Raw genomic sequence first — 19,731 nt, forward strand, 5'->3', positions numbered from 1 at the left:
AGTTTCTCTATGTAGACACACAAATTACAACAGAAAAGTGTCTATTTAAGAGCCCAATAAGAGGTATTTACATGAAAATGTATTTTATCCCAACTTCTTTTTGTGTCTTTTCCATTGAAAGTCTATCTATCCATCCCTCTATCTACCTATTCAGTGAATGTATGAGTAGGCAGAACCAGAGGAATGTAGGAGGTTTGCTGTGTATATGATAAACTGAGATCTGTGAGGTAATCAGGTGCTAGGCCCTGTAGTGCTTTATAGGTCAGGCTGTGTATGGGCAGCTAATGTGAGAAAGAACAGGACTGCTGTGATGTGATCAGATTTTCTGATTCTGGTTAGGATTGCAGGAGTGTTCTATAGACAAAAAGCAGATCACTGATAGACAACTGGGGCAGGCCAGAAAACTAATCTAAAAACAAATCAAGCCTCAGTGAGATGAATACATGGATCAAACTCTCTGTATCAGATGAGAGCAAAAGGCAGATTCTGGCTATATCACAGAGATGGTGAACAGCGTCATTTAATTTTCAAAAGTTAAAACAGACATGAAGATTTGAGAAACTGATAAGAGAGAATCACTGTGTTAAACTGGAATGTATGACTGTGTATGAAGAGTATGCCAGTGAAAATGAATCCTATAATTACAAATAATATTACCTAATAGTAACATACTGTATGTATACAGAAGAGAAGAGGACCTAGGATGGAGCCTTGATGTACACCTGATACAACTGTGGTAGAGTTAGTTATTATAGAAAAACAGGGATGAAATCAAGCTAATATGATACTGGTTGTTAAAATTAAATATTTGATAGTTAACAGTCGAGAAAGAGTCAGGAAACAACGGCAGAGAGGACGTGTTAATTTTTATAACTGTATTTTTCCTCATGTGTACTGTATGTATCTTTATTTTTATCTATCGTGTTCTTAAAGAAAATACATTCTGATCCCCTTTTCCATTTTTCAACGACTTAACTCACAGCACAACAGGAACGTCTTTTCATTTTCATGGATTTTCATGCAATGGTACATTCAGAGTTGATTTCCCATACAATAACACCATTTACTTCAACCTACACACCATGTAATCCTCGCCATGTGTCCAAATTCTGTTATTAACATATTAATGTGCCACATTTTTCCCTTTTTTTTTTTTTTGACATCCCTGATGTTTGAGTCTGACTCATTTGCCTCCTTGTTATGCCAGTGTTAAGTCCGCCCACTGGTCATCTCACAGTCTATGAGGCATCTGCAGAGCACAAACATTCACCACATCAATGAGAGCCACGCTCCAAACAAAACAGGAGGGTATTTTCAGCCTGGACCAAAACAACAGTCTACTTGGTACAATTCAGGTTATTCAAATGTTTTTCAGATCGTACCTAAGAGGAGCTGAAAAGAGGCTTTTGAGAGCATATAGATAAAAATATGTCTCAATGAAAGGACCTTTTAAAGATAATTAATTGAGCTGGATTTGAATGCTTCATGTCTCAGTCTGATGGAAATTGATAAATGTGAGATGGAGCTGGATTTGAAACTGCTCTAACACTAGAAAAATATTCTGTTCAGAAAACAACAATAACAATCTAAACTGGAAAACATCAATTTGTTTGTGAGTTTGTAAGTTTAAATGCCACAGTTTAGACACATTATCCTACTGAATTTTATCATCTAAATGAACAGACTTAATGTCATAGGCAGTGTCAAACAGCATGGGCTAGTTTCTTCATCCAGTCAATTATGTGTGTGGTGTATATGTGAATGTGCTCTGACCATGAATTACAGCTCTGTGTGGGAAGATGGATGAAGGCAGCCAGAGGCTATGAAAGAGAAAACAGGCAGGTATGTGGTGGTGGTGGGGGGTGGGGGTGCTGGTGGGACAAAGCAGGAGTGTAAAACATCAGTGATTGTTTAGTAAAAGGCAGACAAGCTTCTGACACACGTCTGTTTAAAGTGTGAGTGAATACACATGTGAGACCATAATGAAATATCTTTTTTTTAACATCAGTATCTGTGAAACAGACAGTCTTTGATTCCATATTCATTTCTTTAAATCAGGCTTTCTCAGTCACTAAGGGGAGCCGCAAGTGAATCCCAACACATTAAAGGGTTAAAAGGGATTTTCAAGCTTCAAAAGCATGAAGAGATGAGAACTGGTTTCTAATATTCAGGCAAAGTGTCCCAGTTAACTCCACGGCGCATCTTATTTCACCCACTTTGACCTCAGTCTGTCTCTAGAAATTATTCATTAGTCACTTGTCCTTTAATTTGTCTGCTCTCTCAGCTCTACTGACTCTGCAGTGCTACAGATTCCAGGAGAAAACTCAGTACTCCTCATGAAGAATAAATACTATATTTGACTACATGCTCATTTCTATGGGTCTCAAGTTTTCAAGCTAATTTCCTACAAACTTCCCTCAGAATTTCTCAAACATTATTTAACTGCACATTCCTAGGATATTACTGAGACAGGCCTACACAGTTTGGTACTGAGCGTAATAGAATAGGAGAAAGTGTTAGTCGCTACAGTTACTAAATAGCCATTTCATAAATTAAACTTCACAATTGTTGCTATGGAGCCTTTTCACACAACACCACTTGAGCTAGTTGTGTGCCTTGCAGCTTTAATGCCTGGATGTAACATGTTATTCTGTGTGTTATCCATCTCGCACTGTAAGCTCATACTGTATGGGTTTCTGCTGTACCATTCTATAGTCTGTTTTCTTGTGGCTTGTTTGTCATATTTTCTTATGTTCTTTGCAGCTTCCTCACATAATACAACTGTACATCCAGCAAAAGCATAAAAGCAACATAGTCCTTTTTTTTTTTAAATAAACCCAATATTACAGTGTAGAGAAAAGCAGAAAATCTTCTCATTCAAGAAGGTAACTGAATGAATATTATTGCTTTATAAATTACTTAGGGCCACACTATAAACTCTGGAAAAAAGATGTGAAGCAATCTTCCCTTTACAGATGAAAAGTTCCAGTTATATACAATAAACTTTTGCTCAGTATAACACACTGAACAGTCGAGCTACAGTCTTATTAGTCTGGTATGACCAGCAGCCTGGCTAATGTTAGCAAACTATTATGCTATGAATTAGCATATGCTATCATACTACAATTGCTGTCTGAGCACAGTAGCTGCAGTTTATCAAAACTCATACACCCTTGCTTGAACACTTGACACCTTGGGAAATAAGCTTGTTCCCTTTCTTGGTGGGAGCCGGATAAGACTGACACTGCTCTCATGTGCCTGCAGTAAATATGAAGGTAGAGCCAGCAGCTTTAGTTTACCACAGGGACTGGAAACAGCTACAGATCTACCAACAAGATATACAGTGTTGATTAGGGAGCTTAAGAGGTGCTGGAAGTTACCTGTGTACGGAGCCAGGCTAGCTGTTTCCCCATTCCTCCTCTTTATGCTAAGCTACATTAGCCAGCAGCTGGCATTAGCTTTGAATATAATAGATACGAGAATGACATAAATCTACACAATTAACTCTTTGTAAGAAAACAAATAACAGCTTTTCCTATATTATACACAACTGCTCCTTTAAATATGACGCTACGGCGAGCAGCTCATTAGCATACCTTGGCAGAAAGACAGGAAACAAGGGGAGACAGATATCCTAGTTCTGTGAAAAAGGTTTTTAAAATGTGGCTACCAGCACCTGTAAGGCTCACTAATTCACACCTGGTTTGTGTAAGCCCTACAAAAACATCTTTTTTTTAACTTTGGATCAAGCAAGTCTTTATGATAAACAAAGCTAACTGGCTGCTGGTTTTGGATTTCCTGTACAGACATTTGCTAATCAATCAATGCTACCTGCAAAAAGACAGTGAACAAATGAAAGGCCACAGTGTAATAAGTCAACAATTAATTTTTATTTTATCGAGTTTATATGATTTTGGTTCTGTAGCAACCTACTGAATAATTCTAATGAAGTGCAATTGTACTCAAGCCGGTTACAGTTGAGAGCAATGACAGGCACACGTTTTGTGCAAATTTGACAGCATTGGAACGGTTCCTACATATACACAGCAAAAATACATGCCAGAGGAAAACAATACTAAATCAGCTTACATTGACAATAGTTAGGAAGACATCCCTCAAAAAACAATCCAAGCTAACACTTGAGAGATACACATTTCACCCATAGCTGGAATATGGGAGCAACCAACTGAGTAAACACTCAGTCCTTATGCACAGCAAGAAATGTGTGTTGTTATCCAACTCCATGGACTAAATCTCTCCAATCTGCCTCCCAAATGTACACATTTCATCAACATCCAGACATTGTGCATCGCCATTTCAAACTAATTATACTGACATAACAAAATGAAAACCCAAAATCAAGGTGCTAGACAAGAGTTACACCTGCTTGCAGTTGGTTTAAGAAGCCCCAACACCAAATGCTTTGTCTTTCCCTTTATGTCTGGCAGTACACTGGCAATGCAAAAAGAAAGGTTGGGAATAATGCAACTTGAAAGAATCACAAGCCACATAAGACGACACAGCCATCTGAAACACAGGGGTGTTGGTAGCCTTGATTAGGGTTGACTGCAGATGTTTCTATCTAAATCACCTTCCTTATGCTGCTTTATAACAATTATTGGGACAAGACACACATTGGCTCAGTCCAATATCTACATACTTAAAAGTTAAAGTTAAATAATGCAAATTATTTAGCTCCAAGATGAGATTTTGTTTGTGTCTGACGGTAAAAGAAATTATGGTTATTATCCTCCAAACATGCAGAAACACAGGAATATAAGACTGAAGTCTATGTAGGTGAGCTGGGAGATTTTGGTAACCGGTCTGTATGTCAGCACTCAGACATAACAGGCTATGGTCTGTGTATGTGAGCTTTATTTGCTCTGTCGTTCTTCACAGTGAAAATTTAAGCACTGACAAACTGAACATCCCTGGAAATGCTTGCACTGGCTCGCGTTGGTTCCAAAATGTCAAGTGTGTTGGATGTTGTGGCATCTTCTCTGAAAGCGGCTGATAAAATTTCACTTCTGCTGGGGATCTGTTTTAAATCCAAATTGAAAACAATAAAGTTTTTATATGCATCTCCGGACAACATAATGCCTTTAAATTGGTAATACAGCAGGAATAAACTGAACTCATGCTGTCAGGTTAGAGAATGTTCTCACAAGTAAATAATCATGTGAATAGAGCCTGACAATTGTGCCCCAATAACCAACTTCTATTCATGATCACAGGTTGAAGTCTGGATAATGTATTGTTAAACTGGTGCACGCAGTATAACCTCACCATCTAAACTGACAGATAGTCTCATTACAGGGTCTGGCAATGCCGTTTGTGGAGGAAAGCAGATGCACCACTACATTCTACAGCTTTCCTTTATTATACAATCAAGGGCCACGTTGAAATCTTTTACAACCTAGAATTTAACAGCATCAACAAAAACTACTTCAGTTGCATTCAAATGGCAACTATCAAAAAGTAAACTTACTGTAACATACATATTAAATAGTGTATAGTCCATGCAGTTGCGCACGGCCGGTTTTGCATCGTTATGGTATGTCGTTATTAGTGTATGGGAGACATCAGCCACCAGTGCATTTCCGATTTAGGTTCAGGGAGAAAACTCCTCAACACCCATCAGAAACTTCTCAGCCAGACTTGAAGAGCAAGATGGCCACTTGGCCCAAGTAGAAGTAAATGAAATGCTTTGTCTCGTGGGTGACGTAGCTGCCAAAGTTCCTCCCGACGATGCAGTGCCAGGTGGGGTTGTACTTCTTGTCAAACTCCTGAAAACAAGTCGAAAGAAGATAAATAAATCAACTCCGAATCAAATTCCAAAACCAGTGGCTGCAGTTTACAAATCCTGCCTCACATGTAATGACCAAGACTCTAGCTACGATCAAGGACACTGAGGTAATGTCATCAAACCTTTATTTTCAGTATTTCAATTCATTCGTTATTTCAGGTATCAAATCAGACAAATAGAGCCCGAGGTGAAATCTTCAAACTGCTTGTTGTTCGACCGACAGTAAAAATCCAGAGATATGAAGTTTACTATCCTATATGACAGAAACAAATGTGAGCCAGCGATGTTTTGGAATTTTCGCTGTCCAAAAAGCTGCTGATAATTTTGTGGATTGATTACTTGATTAAAGATTTCACCTCTTGCTCTTGGCAGTTTGAGGACTTTAGGAACCTGGGGGAGCTCTGCAGTTAAAAACTTACACAACTGGGCTGGTCGTAGTAATTTTAGGCTCGGTATACTTAGATGAACCAACTTTTAAAAACTACTATTAAAAATATGAATAATCCAAATACTCAAACAAATTGTAGATGTTTTTGTTGGTGTGTGGTCAAAATGTTCAGAAACACAGTGGTGCTTTAGGGGGACTTGAGGACTCATGAACTCAAAAAAAAAAAATCCTGGCTACGGCCCTGATCATAAGAGCCTTGTCTCCACACTGACCAAAAATAGATCTGAGAATAAAAAAAAAAAAAAAAAAAAAGGCTCTAAATTTGCAGATCATGTGGCACTGATGTAAGCTCACAGGGCTCTGGTTGGATCCATCCGTGCACCCGTCCTGTCTCACCTTTTTGATGTAAGCTGCGATGTCCTTCTCTATGTTGTACTTCTCCATGGCCTGGGTGGCACAGTCCACGGCGTCCTGCTGCATGTCCTCGGACATGTCTGCGTTCTTGATCACAGCTTTCCTGTCAGTCATGGTTGTGGATGATGAGGATGATGATGGTGCCTGCTGAGGGAGGGAGGGAGGGAGGGAGGAAGGCGCAGGTTCACTCGGACGCACTGCACTGAAAATGACCACCACACGTGTTGGAGGGGAAGGCTGAGGCCGGCCCGGATCCCCGCAAACATCAGCCACACGCAGGAGATCTGCCATTTGGCACAGCGCTGTCTTTCATACGCACTGATTCACAGCCGCAACTTACACTCGTGTATTTTCTATCTACAGTCTTAGCTAGACGACGACCTGAGGTCGCATAGATTGGCTGCGAAACTTGATACAGGTGGAGTTAAATTACTTGGCTTAAATCACTTTGCGATAAAGGCAGCTTCTGCATCAGGACCAAAAGTATGAAAATGCAGCTTGTCTATTATCTGCTCAGGCACAATACGACAGTACCAGCACAGTCTGTGTGTCCAAGAAGTCCAAATGAATTTAGACATACAGTGAAAGCTCACCATCATCAAGACAAACTCGATTCAGAAATATGTCAAAACAAGCAAGTCAGTGTCTCTCAGATCATGAAATCTGCAACTCACCTTTTCTTCAACCGCCTGAAAACACTTCTTTGCAAGAATATGTTTCACCCAGCCGGGGGGGGGTGGTGGTGGTGGAGGTTTAGATGATGCTGCGGCTAATTGCTTTTTAAAGATTTACACAATAAGCATGTAGGTAGGTTGGCTCTCTGCTGTGCTCTCTCCAGCAGCTCCCCGCCCATCTGCTGCATGCTGCACCCTGTCATTGGCTGGGCTGCAGCCTCCCTGCGTGTTGCAAGCGTTTTTCTCCAGCTCCTGTCTGCCGGCATCTTATTTCATCCCACAATGCATCATTCACAGTATACACCACCACTGACTGTGGGCTTGAGGGAAATGAGACCTTGGCCGCAGGTAGGTATCAGTCGACTGTGAGCACAGGGCTTTTCATCAGTCACCGCCACAGCTGAGACGCACAGGAGCTTTGGGTTGTGGACATCCACGCCAGTATTGTGTTTGGTGCGCTCTTTGTCATTTACATTCAAGATTTTATGTGTAAAACTGCTGCTGTTGCTCAGCTGCTTTCAGCTTTGCAAACTGTTAATTATTTTAAGGCTCAACAGTCAGTTAGATGCAAAGCACTGAGCTGTTGCTTTATTCACACAGAAAATAAAGCTTTGAAATTGTTCACACATGGCTAATAAGTCTCATGCATTGACATTTGGGTTTATGTTTCAAATAAAAACAAACTAAAGTGTCCTTGTTTTAAAGTGTTTTATTGAAAATGCTAAGAGAAAAAGTAAGATTAAGCAAAATAAAACATACAAACTACTCCCAAATAAAACCCCTTCCCAACCGCCCCAATTTTTAATTAATTGCTTCATACCAGGCATCTACGATTCCATCCTTTGATCCAACTTCCTGGTCCTCAGTTTCGTTTTCTTGTAAAATAAAGCCATTATCACTGAAAAACTTTAAAGATAGGCAGGGGGGAGGGCCTAATAGAAAAAAAAAAGTTGCTCTGGGACTCCCCGTTATTTAGTTCTGTAATCAACTCATTTGAATCCTGGAAAACTGATCCCGTTCCGAGCATCCATCCTTGCCTATCCCTTCCCTAATCGATCCACTCATCCAGCTCCAAGGATTGGGATCCACTGAGCCACTCCTCCAATCAAAACCTTGAAATACCAGGAAGAAAATCAGAGGCAGACCGTTAGAATAAAATGTCAAGAATTTTGGGCCTAATTTTTCCATGTTGAGCACTTATGTCAGATCAAGAAAAAAAAAATTCCACAAAAACTATCACTCCCTGAAGTTAAAACATTTGAGGACATTTAAGTTAGAAGTGGGACGCTTTTGCAACAAAGTAGTGATTCAGAATTTTACATTTGACAGCAAAGATGTTACACTTACATCACAACACTTGATCTAGGACTGCTTAATCTGTCACAGGCCAGAGTAGCATGTTCAAAATTTCATTTATATAACAAAGTACAGCACATATGGCTTTGTTAAATATGACATGCATGATATGGCAACCGATCAAAACGTTCAATTTATGGAATATGAAGCGTACCATTGCCTCGACCTGATTGCTCCTCAATTAGATGTCCTATCCTGACCATACAAATGAAATGTGCTCCACAATGGTTTTATTCCAAATCACTTTAATCCTTCTCTTCAGATGTCTAAAGGAAGACACAAGGGTAAAATACAGTTAAGCAATGGGCTCCCCATCCAAACAGCCCACCCCACATATCCAATGAGAAGCGCATTAAAAAAAAAAAAAAAGGAAAAAAAAAACAAAACTCAATTTTCAATACTTTCAAAAACATTGAGTGCAATTTATACCAACTCAACATTTTTGAAGTTCAACACAGCACAATTTCTAATGTTGCAAAAATTGAGAGGACAGGAAGGAGAGAGGGAGAAAACAAGAGGACAAAGCAGCCGGAGAGGATGGGGAAAGGGTGAAGGGTGAAGGAAAGGGGGTACATCTACATACCAAGATCATCCACAAGGACATCGGGACATGAAATGCAAAAATTAAAAATCAATAGCTGACATCTGGAGAAACTCATAAGAGGTAAAAACAGGGGAGGGTGTACATCAAAAGGGCAAAACATCGGTGGTAGAAAGGTTTAGGAACGGGAGCGAGAGCGGCTGTGACGAGGCGAGTAGCGGGGCGATCCTCTGCCACGGCCACGGGAATTGCTGCGGCTGCGGCTGGCGCTGCGACTGCGGCTCCTGCTCCGGCTGCCACGGCTGCGGGAGCGTGATCTTCCGTAACTTGGGCTGCGGGGACCGTCTAATTTCACACGAATGTAAGCAGTCTCTCCCTGGCGGACACAAGAGAACTTGACATTGAAAAGACAACATTCCTGCCTATGGTGTAAATGCCATAGTTGGAAATGACGGCCAGTTGTGCTTCAAAACATGTGCCATATCCTCAAAGTACTCACCTCCACACAGCAAAGAAACATTATCCATGACAGTTAATCAAATCAGTACACATACCTCATGTGAACGGAATTTGGTGTTGTCCAGCTTTCGAACGGCATAGGTCATGTCCTCTTTGCGCACAAATTCTACAACCCCAGTTCCATCTCTGAAAACGTCAGCATAGCACACATCGCCTGCCTCACGCATGTGGTCCTTCAGGTCCTGCCAGCTGCCACTCTGGGGGAGCCCTAAAATACAGGACAAGAATGATCTTAGCTGACACTTTCTGTGCAGAATTGTGGACATTTCTTAGAACTGCATGACTAAATGGTAGCTGTAAAATTTAGTGACAGGTGACATTTCAATTAATATCACTGCTGAGGTCAGCTTTTGTCAACAATACCCATATTATGCCAATAATCTTGTGTCAATCCCCTTTTTACTTATTTATTATGGATTATAGCTGTGTTATAATGTGGTGTTATTCATAGGGGATGTGTGTTGGACTATCGCGTAGCGCTGCAATGATCAGTCAATTAACCACTCTATAGAAAACTATCATGGTAATAGAATAATTTTGAGTCACTTAGGAATTAATGCCAAAATTTCTCTGGTTTCAGCTTCTCAAATGTGCGTATCAAATGTTTCTGGTTTCCTGTGTCTTCTATGATAGTAAATTCAATGTTTTAGTTGCACAAAACAATATTTACAGACATCACCTTTGTGATGATTTTAACATTTTTGTGAATGAAATAAAATGAATTAATGCCTCAATCTAGATAATTGTCAGTTGTAGCCCTACTATTGTGCATACTTATTATGTGGTACACATAAATGTAGGATATGTTGTTCTAATTTCAGGGTGCTTTTAGAACATCACACTGGGGACAACAGATGAAAATTAGCCTTCGAGGGTAACTCATTTATATTTTTCCCTGTTGGTCAATAAGCATTGTCCTTTCAGAAAATAAATTCCTTTTAAATTCAGATTATCAAATGATGTAGAGTCACAATCGTTAACATTATCATCAACAGTATACTGCAATTTTCAATAATAACTTATATTGTCTTGCTTATTTGTAAATCTGATTTTATGGTAATAACGTACACCTTTTTTGAGCCATCAATTCCTCCCTGCATTAACTGTGAGCCAAACCAGACTTCAACGCATTAAATTTGGGAAGAACCACTGTCCTCATTGTAACATGACTCTTTGCATATATTCAAAGTAAATGCGACAGACTAAGGAATTAAATTATTCTTAATGCATGTTTGCATGCCTTTGCATATTTAAGCTTTTTGTATTGTCTTAAAAGAAGAGTGCACTAAACGTGGAGCTCAAAATATAGTTGTTGCAGCTCATCTCTTCAAGTTACACTCCAGGGAGATAACTTCATCATACAAGCAAAACAATGTGAGCAGTCCGTGGCACAGCCTTCTTCGGTAAGAATAAAAATAAACTTCCTGTATGATTGCCAATTAAATGACCGACTAGTTTACCCACCCGACACAATGACCCTGTACTCGGAGCGTCTGGATGGAGGCCCATATCTGCCTCTGGGAGCCCCGCCGATCCCTCCAAATCCGCCTCTGGAGCCCCTGCCGCTCCGAGGGAACTCCACACGCAGTCTGTATCCGTCGTAGTCGTAACCATCACGTCCATAGACGGCATCATCGGCGTCCCTGTTATTAGAAGAGCACAGTTTAAACATTAACACACAGGGGGCTGCAGAGTTCAAGATACACATGCAGAGAAAATGCGCGCAACCACGGCGTCAGCCATGTTGGCGGACAGCTTCTATCTTGATTCCTAATCCGCCTTGCAGACGTGCACGTAATTTCAATAAACTGTCTTCAATTCAGTTAAAGAGAATATATAAATTGCAATTTATCCGCCGGTCGTTGCAAAGCAGGCGCGGTGGTGCAGGCTAAATATTGCAAATGAAGCGTAAAGTTTATGAGCATTGACGAAACTTACCCACGATACAGAAACAAAGCGGAGTGCATGTCCGTGTGGACATCAAGAACGTAAGGAAAACAGAAGCTCTAACGACATTTTTAATGTGTATACACTACATTTCCACTAAGCATGAGTTAAACACGAAGACGAAACCGAAAGAGAGCACACAATGTTGAACCACCATGGAGAACAGGGAGTCCAGGGTTTAGTCTGAGCCTGCGAGTAATGTGTTAGCACACGCGTTGGTTAGCCACACAATGGCGCTGCCTTCGGCCTAACAAGCTAACCGTTAGCTAGCTCCTTACCTCGGGTCTTCGAATTCAATGAAGGCGAAAGGCGGCCCCCCTCTCCGGTTCTTCAGGTCGATATCTCGGATAGTTCCGTATTTGTAGAACACGTCTTCCACGTCCTTTGTGCGAATATCAGGGGGGAGATTTCCCACGTAAATTCGGCAATCGTTGTTCCCGGCGGGGCCTCGCACAACACCCGACATCGCTGCTAACGGACAGCTCGCTGCTCAAGCTAATGGTTTGTTGCTGGCAAGATACTTCACGGCCGGTGGAGCCACACGGAGATCAGGCTTCACACGGTTGCAAGTCGTCGAGCAGAACGAAGGGGGGAAAAAATCAAAGAAAGGCGTCGTTTTTTGTTTTTTTTTTTACGACAGTGTGTAAGATATTCTCTGTGAGGACAGCGCTGTCGACGCGGAGTCTGCTACTCCTGTTTTTCTTCAGGAACCGCGCTCCTTTACCGAGGTATTCACCAACACACCGGAAACACTGCAACAACGGACACATCCGCCAAACGAAATAGTCCGCCAATTGACCAGGTGCAGTGACACAAACCAAGTATTTCTTTGATGATTTCATAACACAGGCAAAAAAAAATATGCAGCTGAATATTGTAAGTGCACAAATTTAGATGCAACCTGTCTTTTTTTCAAACTAGAGACAGTGAAGTAACCCATTGCCCAAGACAGTTTACTTCTCCAGTCCTCTTGATCAGAAAGAAAAGGTGCCTGTGCTATATATACATGCACACATGTTTGTTTACAATATACACAGCTTAGATTTCTTGACAATGATAATTATAATATATGTACATGTTAAGGCACAGTGGGTATTTATAAGTGTAAAATATATCATTCATACCTTGCAGGTAAAGCAGGGTTATACTCTGTATAGTCTTAATACCATCACTGCTGACTTATCTGTTTTGACATTTTTCGTTAAGTGATGCACAAAAACTTTTGCTGTGGAACAATAAGTCTTGAAAAAAAATACTGTGAAGGCGTCCAACAGTTTTAATAAACTGATTCTGTCACATAAATGAATGACACCACGGAATAGTTTAAGTTGCTATGCTATTTCAACATTTTGCAAATAAGGTTAATATAAATGCAACATTTCTTCATACAGTATTTAAAGGAGCCCGTTTCTAACCCATAATTACGATTGACATAAAATCACTAGAAACTAGAGTATGTTTGAGGAGGAAGAGATGGCATTCTGTTGAACAGGTTTCCTTCATATCACTTTTGAAACCTTGCTGAATTATCACATTTATTCAGAGGGCAATAGGTTGTACAATGAAAGGCAGAAACAGTCTATTTAATGAGCCAGGTTAAAACATGTCATAAAATATTGTATGTGGGCTACATATTCCCATCTTATTAGACCAACATGAACTATATATATATACATATTACATTAACAAACAAAACTTAAACCTCTTTTAAAAACATGTAATTGTTTTCACTTGCCACTTTCTTTTTCCTTTAATAACATGACTATGTTTCCAGAGACTACAGAAGAAAAATAGCCTTTTGGTATAATTGTTCATTGGTGGAGGAACTACTCAGATCTCGCCCTCAATTGAGAGTGATATTACCACAACACCAACAAAGTACTGTATTCAAAAATTATCTTGAGTAAGCATGTAAACTCGAAACATACTTAGAGTATCAGAAGTAAAAGTAGTTATTTATAGAGTCAGAATGGCCCATTTCTGAATAATATATCTACTGTAAAGGTGGGACTAATTTTAATTGCTTTATATACTTCAATCTGTAATAATATATAATGACAGTCTACTTTATTTGTTGATTGTCAGTAACCAAAATCTGTAGAGCCATAAAATAAATGTAGTGGAGTAAAAAGTACAACATTTTACTCTAAGATGTATTGGAGTAGAGGTAGAAATCAGCATTAAATGGACAAACTCCAAGTACAAGTAGCTGAAAACTGTACTGAAATGTATAATATTCTCATATTCTGATCATCTCATCCTCAGATATGTGGAATAACAACCCTAAACTATATTTCTACAAATATGTTATCATTTTCATAGCAATACAGTTAAATGACTTGTTGCCAGCAGGACATTAACCATCTTGTACAATATATAAAATAATACTGTGATTTACTGTGTGCGAGTCAGCTTATAGCCCTATCATATAACTTTTGATTATCACAAAAGACAATATCCACACCAGGCTTTACCTGAACACTGTTTTATTGTTTGAATGCTTACGTTTGAACTATGTTAGACTTTGAGACACAGAGAATAATCTTGAGAATGGTAACACACAAAAAGTCACATTTTATTGTTGTGCTAAGTGTACTTCCTGCCCAGGGACTGCAGATGAAAATTAGCCTGAAACTAATTCTGGTGCAGTATTTCTAACTGTGCATGGTCACTGCTAAATAAATAGTAAAACTACACCGGACAAACTCTCATGCTCCCACACACACAGAAGCTCTGCACAACTTGAATATACTTCTATGTAATATGTGGGGGATTCTACGTCAGAAATTCAGCTGTTATTACTATTTAATTAACTGTGCTGTTATATTAAATAATATTATTGTTCTGCAGCCAAAATTCAATTTACTTACAGCACATGGCAAGTTAGTATTTGTGACACTAAGTAGTAAATGCGGAATTTTAAAGCTTTAGTCATGGCACTGTCACAGTTAAGAGCATACTGTACACCCATAACAAGAGTAAAGCAAGTATCTTTCATTCAGTACATGCATTAGATTTATCCAAGGCAATGTTCTGATTGTCCTCATTTGTCAAGGCAAGAAAACACGCTCTCACTTGTTTTCATGTAACATCATCATGAATGTCAACATTCTGAAATATTGTATCTACTATCTACATCACAATTCTTGTTTAATATGTCTTGTTACAGTAATGGAAGAACACAATGATGACTGAGATGTGGCCTCTCGTTGTGTTCAGTATGCATGACAGGATCCATAAATACGCTGGTTAGCCTCACCGTAGTTATCACCACCGGTGTACTTCCCCAGACATGCCAGACTGTTCACCTGTGGACAGAGAAGACATTAAACAAGCAAGCAAACACAAACAGTAAAGGCTCACATTGCATGATTTATCTGCAGTGAATAAAAGTACCTCTGCTCTCTTGATGAACTGCTCAGTGGCGGCTTTCTCGTTCTCTTTATGTCCTCTCCAGGCTCTGAGTGCAGACGCCTGCAGGGCTCGGCCAAAAGAGAACGTCAGGACCCAGGGTTTGGCCAGAGGGCAGTTGTTGATGGCATTGAGGTGGACAGAGGCCTCCTCTTCACTCTGACCGCCTGAGAGAAAAGCCACACCTGCGAGGGAAAAAAAAAAAAAAAAAAAAAACTCTTTCTGCTTTGTCTCAGCAGATTTCATATGTCTCTGTGCTTAATCCTCTCTGGACACAACAGCATTTTGGCTTACCTGTGACAGCCGGGGGAACAGTGCGGCGCAAGGCGGTGAGAGTTGCCATAGCAACCTCTTCTGGGCTGTACTTGGTGGGACAGCTGTGTCCAGGTGTCACCATGTTGGGTTTGAGGAGAGTGCCTTCCAGGTACACGTGGTGGTCCGACATGGCTTTGTAAACTGCAGCCAGGACCTGTTCCACCACACGGACAGCAGTAATCTTTCTCCCTCCCTCTCTGTCTCACTTTTTACACTTAATATGCGTAAGAAAAAAGAAACCCACCTTCTCAGTGACGTACTGGCAGCGTTTCAGATCATGATCTCCATCGGGCAAAATCTCTGGCTCTATGACCGGCACAATACCATGCTGCCCGAGAAAGGACAGATCAGAATAACACAGAACCATAACACATCACAGAGATATATAGACAATCTATATAACACTGACTCCTGACCTGCTGGCAGATACTAGAGTAGCGTGCAAGAACATTTGCATTTTCTGTGATAGCCAGTTTAGACGGATTGGTGTCACTTATTTTGAGCACACAGCGCCACTTTGCAAAGACGGCTCCATCCTTTTTATACTGTGCACAGCGCTCTGACAGTCCATCCAGACCTGTGGAAGAGGTTTTAAAAAAATCTATCAACTGTCTTGTAATGGGAATTTCTATGGGTGAAATAGTTCATATCAGCAGTTCACTAAACCAAAGTTGTTTTTGTCTCACCCTGTGTGGTGGTTTCTCCACAAGTTCCTGCAAGGGGGACAACACCCTTGTCAACCTGAGTGATGAGGGATAAAGAAAAAACAATAATGTTAACTTCTTATATACAGAAACAACTAAGTTGAGTACAGCATTCATTACCATAAGGTGATATTTCTTTATAAAAAAAAAATCAACCTGCTATAATAACAGTTGGTACAGTAAAATACTCCACATTATATCCTTTGGTACTAAATTGCCTCACCTTGACGCCAACCAGGATACCCCGGTCCCTGATCATTTTGACAAAGGGTACGCCGTTATCAGAGTGCTGGTACAGCGTCTCGTGGAAGAAGATGACCCCTCCAATGCAGCCGTTGATGCGATCGTCTGCACTGAAGAGAATCTGCCGGTACTGTCTGCGGTTCTCCTCTGTGTTCTCCACTCCCACCTGGGCCAGCCGCTTAGCCATGCTGCCTGCAGTGAACATGTTGTACGTGATGTGCACACGAGTGGTTAATGTCCATACCCTGCACTCTCTGGACTGGATGGTCTTTATCAGTGACAGAACCGACTGTTGACTGTGATTGTTTGATGGCACACATGTTTTGTACAGTTTAAAGGAAAAGAAAAAAAACCCAAGCGCTACAGACCCACAGACTCATCTGCAGCCAGGATGCCCTTCCCTGGAGAAACTATGCGTAGAGCAATCTCATGAAGCTCCCTCTTCTGCGACTCGGAGAGCGTGGGGAACTGGTGCGTCATCCTGAGTCACTGCCTGTACGACGACCTTAGGTAGAAGATGTGAACTCATGATTGTATTATTCACACACTCACAACTGAAAAAGACGTGCTATCCCTATGAAGTTTGTTCAGAAAATCCCATCTGTTTTTCTATCTCTCTCTCTGAGAATGAAGCAGTTTAAGGTTTAAGTATGATAGTGGCAACAAACTGGTCCTTTATAGTATATTCTCAGCTCGCTTCACCTGCTGGATTACCATCTTCTATAGATGAAGGTCTAAAAACATGGAACTCCATGCAGCTGTTTTGGCATGCAAGAAAAAACTGATTACTTTAATTTCAGTTAATTGTGGATTTGCAGTGACACCAACCATAAGCCAATAAAATATAACAAAAATATTAACACAAGTCTTCTTTGATCCCCAGAGGCAATATTCACATGTTACAGTAGCATGAGAAACAGGCTGAAGAGGCAACAGGAAACAGGTGTAAAAGTTAAAATCTCAGAGAAATGTAAAATGAACGAAGCATTTTCCTGGTGTAAAAGATGAAGGGAAGTTTTTACAAGTGAAGTGAAAATGACATTTTCACGCTATAAACTTTAGACAAAATATTTAGTTCACTTTAAATACTCATGGGTGCTCCTATTTGTCTCCATTGTTCTGTTTCCACTAAGCTGCTAAAAGCTGCAAGTTAACAGTTACAAGCTCGACACGGGTGCGCAAGGATTTACATGCTAAAGTCAGTGAAATGATCCTCAATTCAAAGAAGACAGGTGAGCTAAGCCCACACAAAGAGATGAGCAGAGAAAGATCTTACCTGACAGAAAGTGAAATCAAATGTGTCCCGTCTCCTGATGTGATGAACACTGGCAGAGCCCCTCAGTCAGCTCTAGTTTGTATCCAGCTCAAGTGTGTCACACCTCATAAGCCGACACCCCTGGGCGGGGCTTGCACGCCCACTTTTGCCCCACATAAATGAGAAAATCTTGATGATTCATTGTTCTATTTAAATGTAACCATTTTTTTCCCTTTTTATTTGTGCAGCTGCTTCTTTTTCACCCTGAAATGGCAATTTTCCAATTCTTTCAGTCACTTAGCAATGACAAACTCAATCGAGTGTTTCTAAACATTCAGTGTTGTAAATGAATTGGAAAATTTATACATACATACTGTTTTAACCATGGCTTCCTAAGTCCATATTCAGGCTTATTGTGAAATGAAAAATGATGTATTCTGTCCGAACCCTCCCTATACCAACCTAATTTGAGCATTTAACCCTACCCTGTGGCGTGCTATTTTTAATTTAATTAGTAAAAATTTGCCCTAAGGAAGGTTTCAAGTCTCCTGATAATTTGGTCTTCATCCTCAGAGACTCTAATGGGGGTGTTTGAGTCTCAGAGCAATTCATGCACTCAGTGGCTTCTTTTGTGAGCTTTAAACTGTAAAGAAAATTATGTAACGCGTCAGAAATAGAAATCATTTCCATGAAAAATGGTAATACGGCCCAGATTAGATCAAAATGAGGTTGGCTAAATCATTTCCATTTTGAAGAAGGAATTTTCAACTTGTTTCTACTTTTTGTATTATGTGCATGTTGCATTGGCTTCTGGTTGAAAGCTTACGGATACAGAAACGCAGTTAGCATTAAGTACGAGTCGATCTTCGTGTTAAAATGCTAACATAGAGAAGTCAAACATTTCTATCTTTTGAATTTATTTATTCAATATTTATTCAATGTGATTATCAGACGAAGTTGATTATGTTCCCCCTGTTGCAATACAAGCTACATTCAGGAAACGGCATGTTTTCTGTTGTGTGTTCTGTTATGTAATGTTACCATTTGGTTAGACTCAGTAGACTCTTTTCACGGGACTCCTCTCTTCACCATTGTGGGTCAGTGTGCCTCTAAAACTAGATATGGGTCACTGGACTGCCTGCCACTATACAGCTACAACACAGACATGGTGGACCTGTCTAAGACAAGGGCCTGAGAGGGAATTCAATGTCAGGAGGCAGCATGAGGAGGAGTTGGTGCACTCCCATTCAGGAATTACAGTTTTAAATAGATACAAGACTTCAGGAAGTACAGCAATTATACATGGCTGCCTCCACTGGGACTCTTGATTTTTTTTCTCTGTTACCTAATTAAAAAGCATTTAATGATGATACTCAATCTGGTCCTCAATTTTCTGTCCTATTAAGATTGTCCTCGATGGGTTTGTGTGTGCTCCTCTAAATAGGTCAACCCAAGGCTGAAAGTTGGCCATAATGTATCCAGGTACAACATTTGTATGATAACTGATATAAACGAACAATAGGACTAATCCGCTTAACACTGGTTAGGAAACTTTATGTAACTTTCTTCAGACAGTAAACACCTACAGGAAGCGACAAGTTGTCATGAAAACTGCCATAAGAAAAAATGTCAGTGTAATCCAACCTCTGTATCTATTTTGCTAATGATAGTGAGATTGAAAGCTCATTCATGAGCAGCTGATAAAACACCTCAGGTTCCACTCAGTGGCTGTTCTGGAGCTTTCGACTGTATCACATGATCTTCCTCAAATTCCAGACGTTCAACTTTCCATTTCTTGTCCAGGGTTTTTGTTTTTGGGTAAACTTTAAGCCAACATGGACGAGATGTATTTAAAGCAAAAATGGAAGTTTAAACACCTACAATTTCATGACTAGGCCATTTCATTGCTTGAGGAAGATCGTGCAATGTGAGTGAAAGGTCCAGAACAGCTGTGGAGTGGGACTTTGAGGTGAAATTGTTTTGTGAACTATTCTGTTGTATCATATATATGCCCCCATTTATATAGTGTGGCAAAAATGAACCTTCAGTCACGTGATTAAAGGTGGTCACATAAATATACTGGTTATACGCTGTATATATACCACATCTGCAGAGGAAGAACTGAAAGCTCTGGAAAAAGCTAGTAAGATCTTATTAA

General features: G+C 40.2%; 3 protein-coding genes across 5 annotated transcripts; all 3 read right to left on the reverse strand.

The window, feature by feature from the left end:
- Positions 1–3,868: 3,868 nt before the first annotated feature.
- On the reverse strand, positions 3,869–7,437 carry dynll2a (dynein, light chain, LC8-type 2a). Of its 2 annotated transcripts, none has more exons than XM_071496297.1 (3): positions 7,283–7,437; positions 6,591–6,755; positions 3,869–5,786 (listed from the first exon to the last, which is right to left on the reverse strand). In XM_071496297.1, the coding sequence occupies exons 2-3, from the start codon at positions 6,720–6,722 to the stop codon at positions 5,649–5,651; spliced, it is 270 nt and encodes an 89-aa protein (XP_071352398.1). In that variant the 5' UTR covers positions 6,723–6,755; positions 7,283–7,437; the 3' UTR covers positions 3,869–5,648. The 2 variants fall into 2 exon arrangements, with proteins under 2 accessions (XP_071352398.1, XP_071352399.1); XM_071496298.1 differs by having other exon boundaries at positions 6,591–6,752; positions 7,283–7,420.
- A 539-nt stretch (positions 7,438–7,976) lies between these two features.
- srsf1a (serine and arginine rich splicing factor 1a) lies at positions 7,977–12,367 on the reverse strand. 2 transcript variants are annotated; one of them, XR_011693448.1, is made up of 5 exons: positions 11,924–12,367; positions 11,163–11,341; positions 9,734–9,906; positions 8,793–9,555; positions 7,977–8,394 (listed from the first exon to the last, which is right to left on the reverse strand). XR_011693448.1 is itself a non-coding variant. In XM_071496296.1 (4 exons), exons 1-4 carry the CDS (start codon positions 12,109–12,111, stop codon positions 9,358–9,360), a joined length of 738 nt encoding a protein of 245 aa, XP_071352397.1. In that variant the 5' UTR covers positions 12,112–12,367; the 3' UTR covers positions 7,977–9,357. The 2 variants fall into 2 exon arrangements, 1 of the variants encoding a protein (XP_071352397.1); XM_071496296.1 differs by having other exon boundaries at positions 7,977–9,555.
- Positions 12,368–14,114: 1,747 nt separating this feature from the next.
- On the reverse strand, positions 14,115–17,715 carry aldoca (aldolase C, fructose-bisphosphate, a). Its single transcript, XM_071497001.1, has 9 exons — positions 17,595–17,715; positions 16,687–16,823; positions 16,299–16,510; positions 16,058–16,112; positions 15,788–15,948; positions 15,616–15,699; positions 15,351–15,525; positions 15,042–15,241; positions 14,115–14,953 (listed from the first exon to the last, which is right to left on the reverse strand). The coding sequence occupies exons 2-9, from the start codon at positions 16,796–16,798 to the stop codon at positions 14,861–14,863; spliced, it is 1,092 nt and encodes a 363-aa protein (XP_071353102.1). The 5' UTR covers positions 16,799–16,823; positions 17,595–17,715; the 3' UTR covers positions 14,115–14,860.
- Between the last annotated feature and the right edge of the window lie 2,016 nt (positions 17,716–19,731).

This window comes from Trachinotus anak, unplaced genomic scaffold, assembly GCF_046630095.1.
Source record: "Trachinotus anak isolate AG129_WGS33_773 ecotype Australia unplaced genomic scaffold, CSIRO_AGI_Tana_v1 ptg000014l, whole genome shotgun sequence".
NCBI lineage: Eukaryota > Metazoa > Chordata > Actinopteri > Carangiformes > Carangidae > Trachinotus > Trachinotus anak.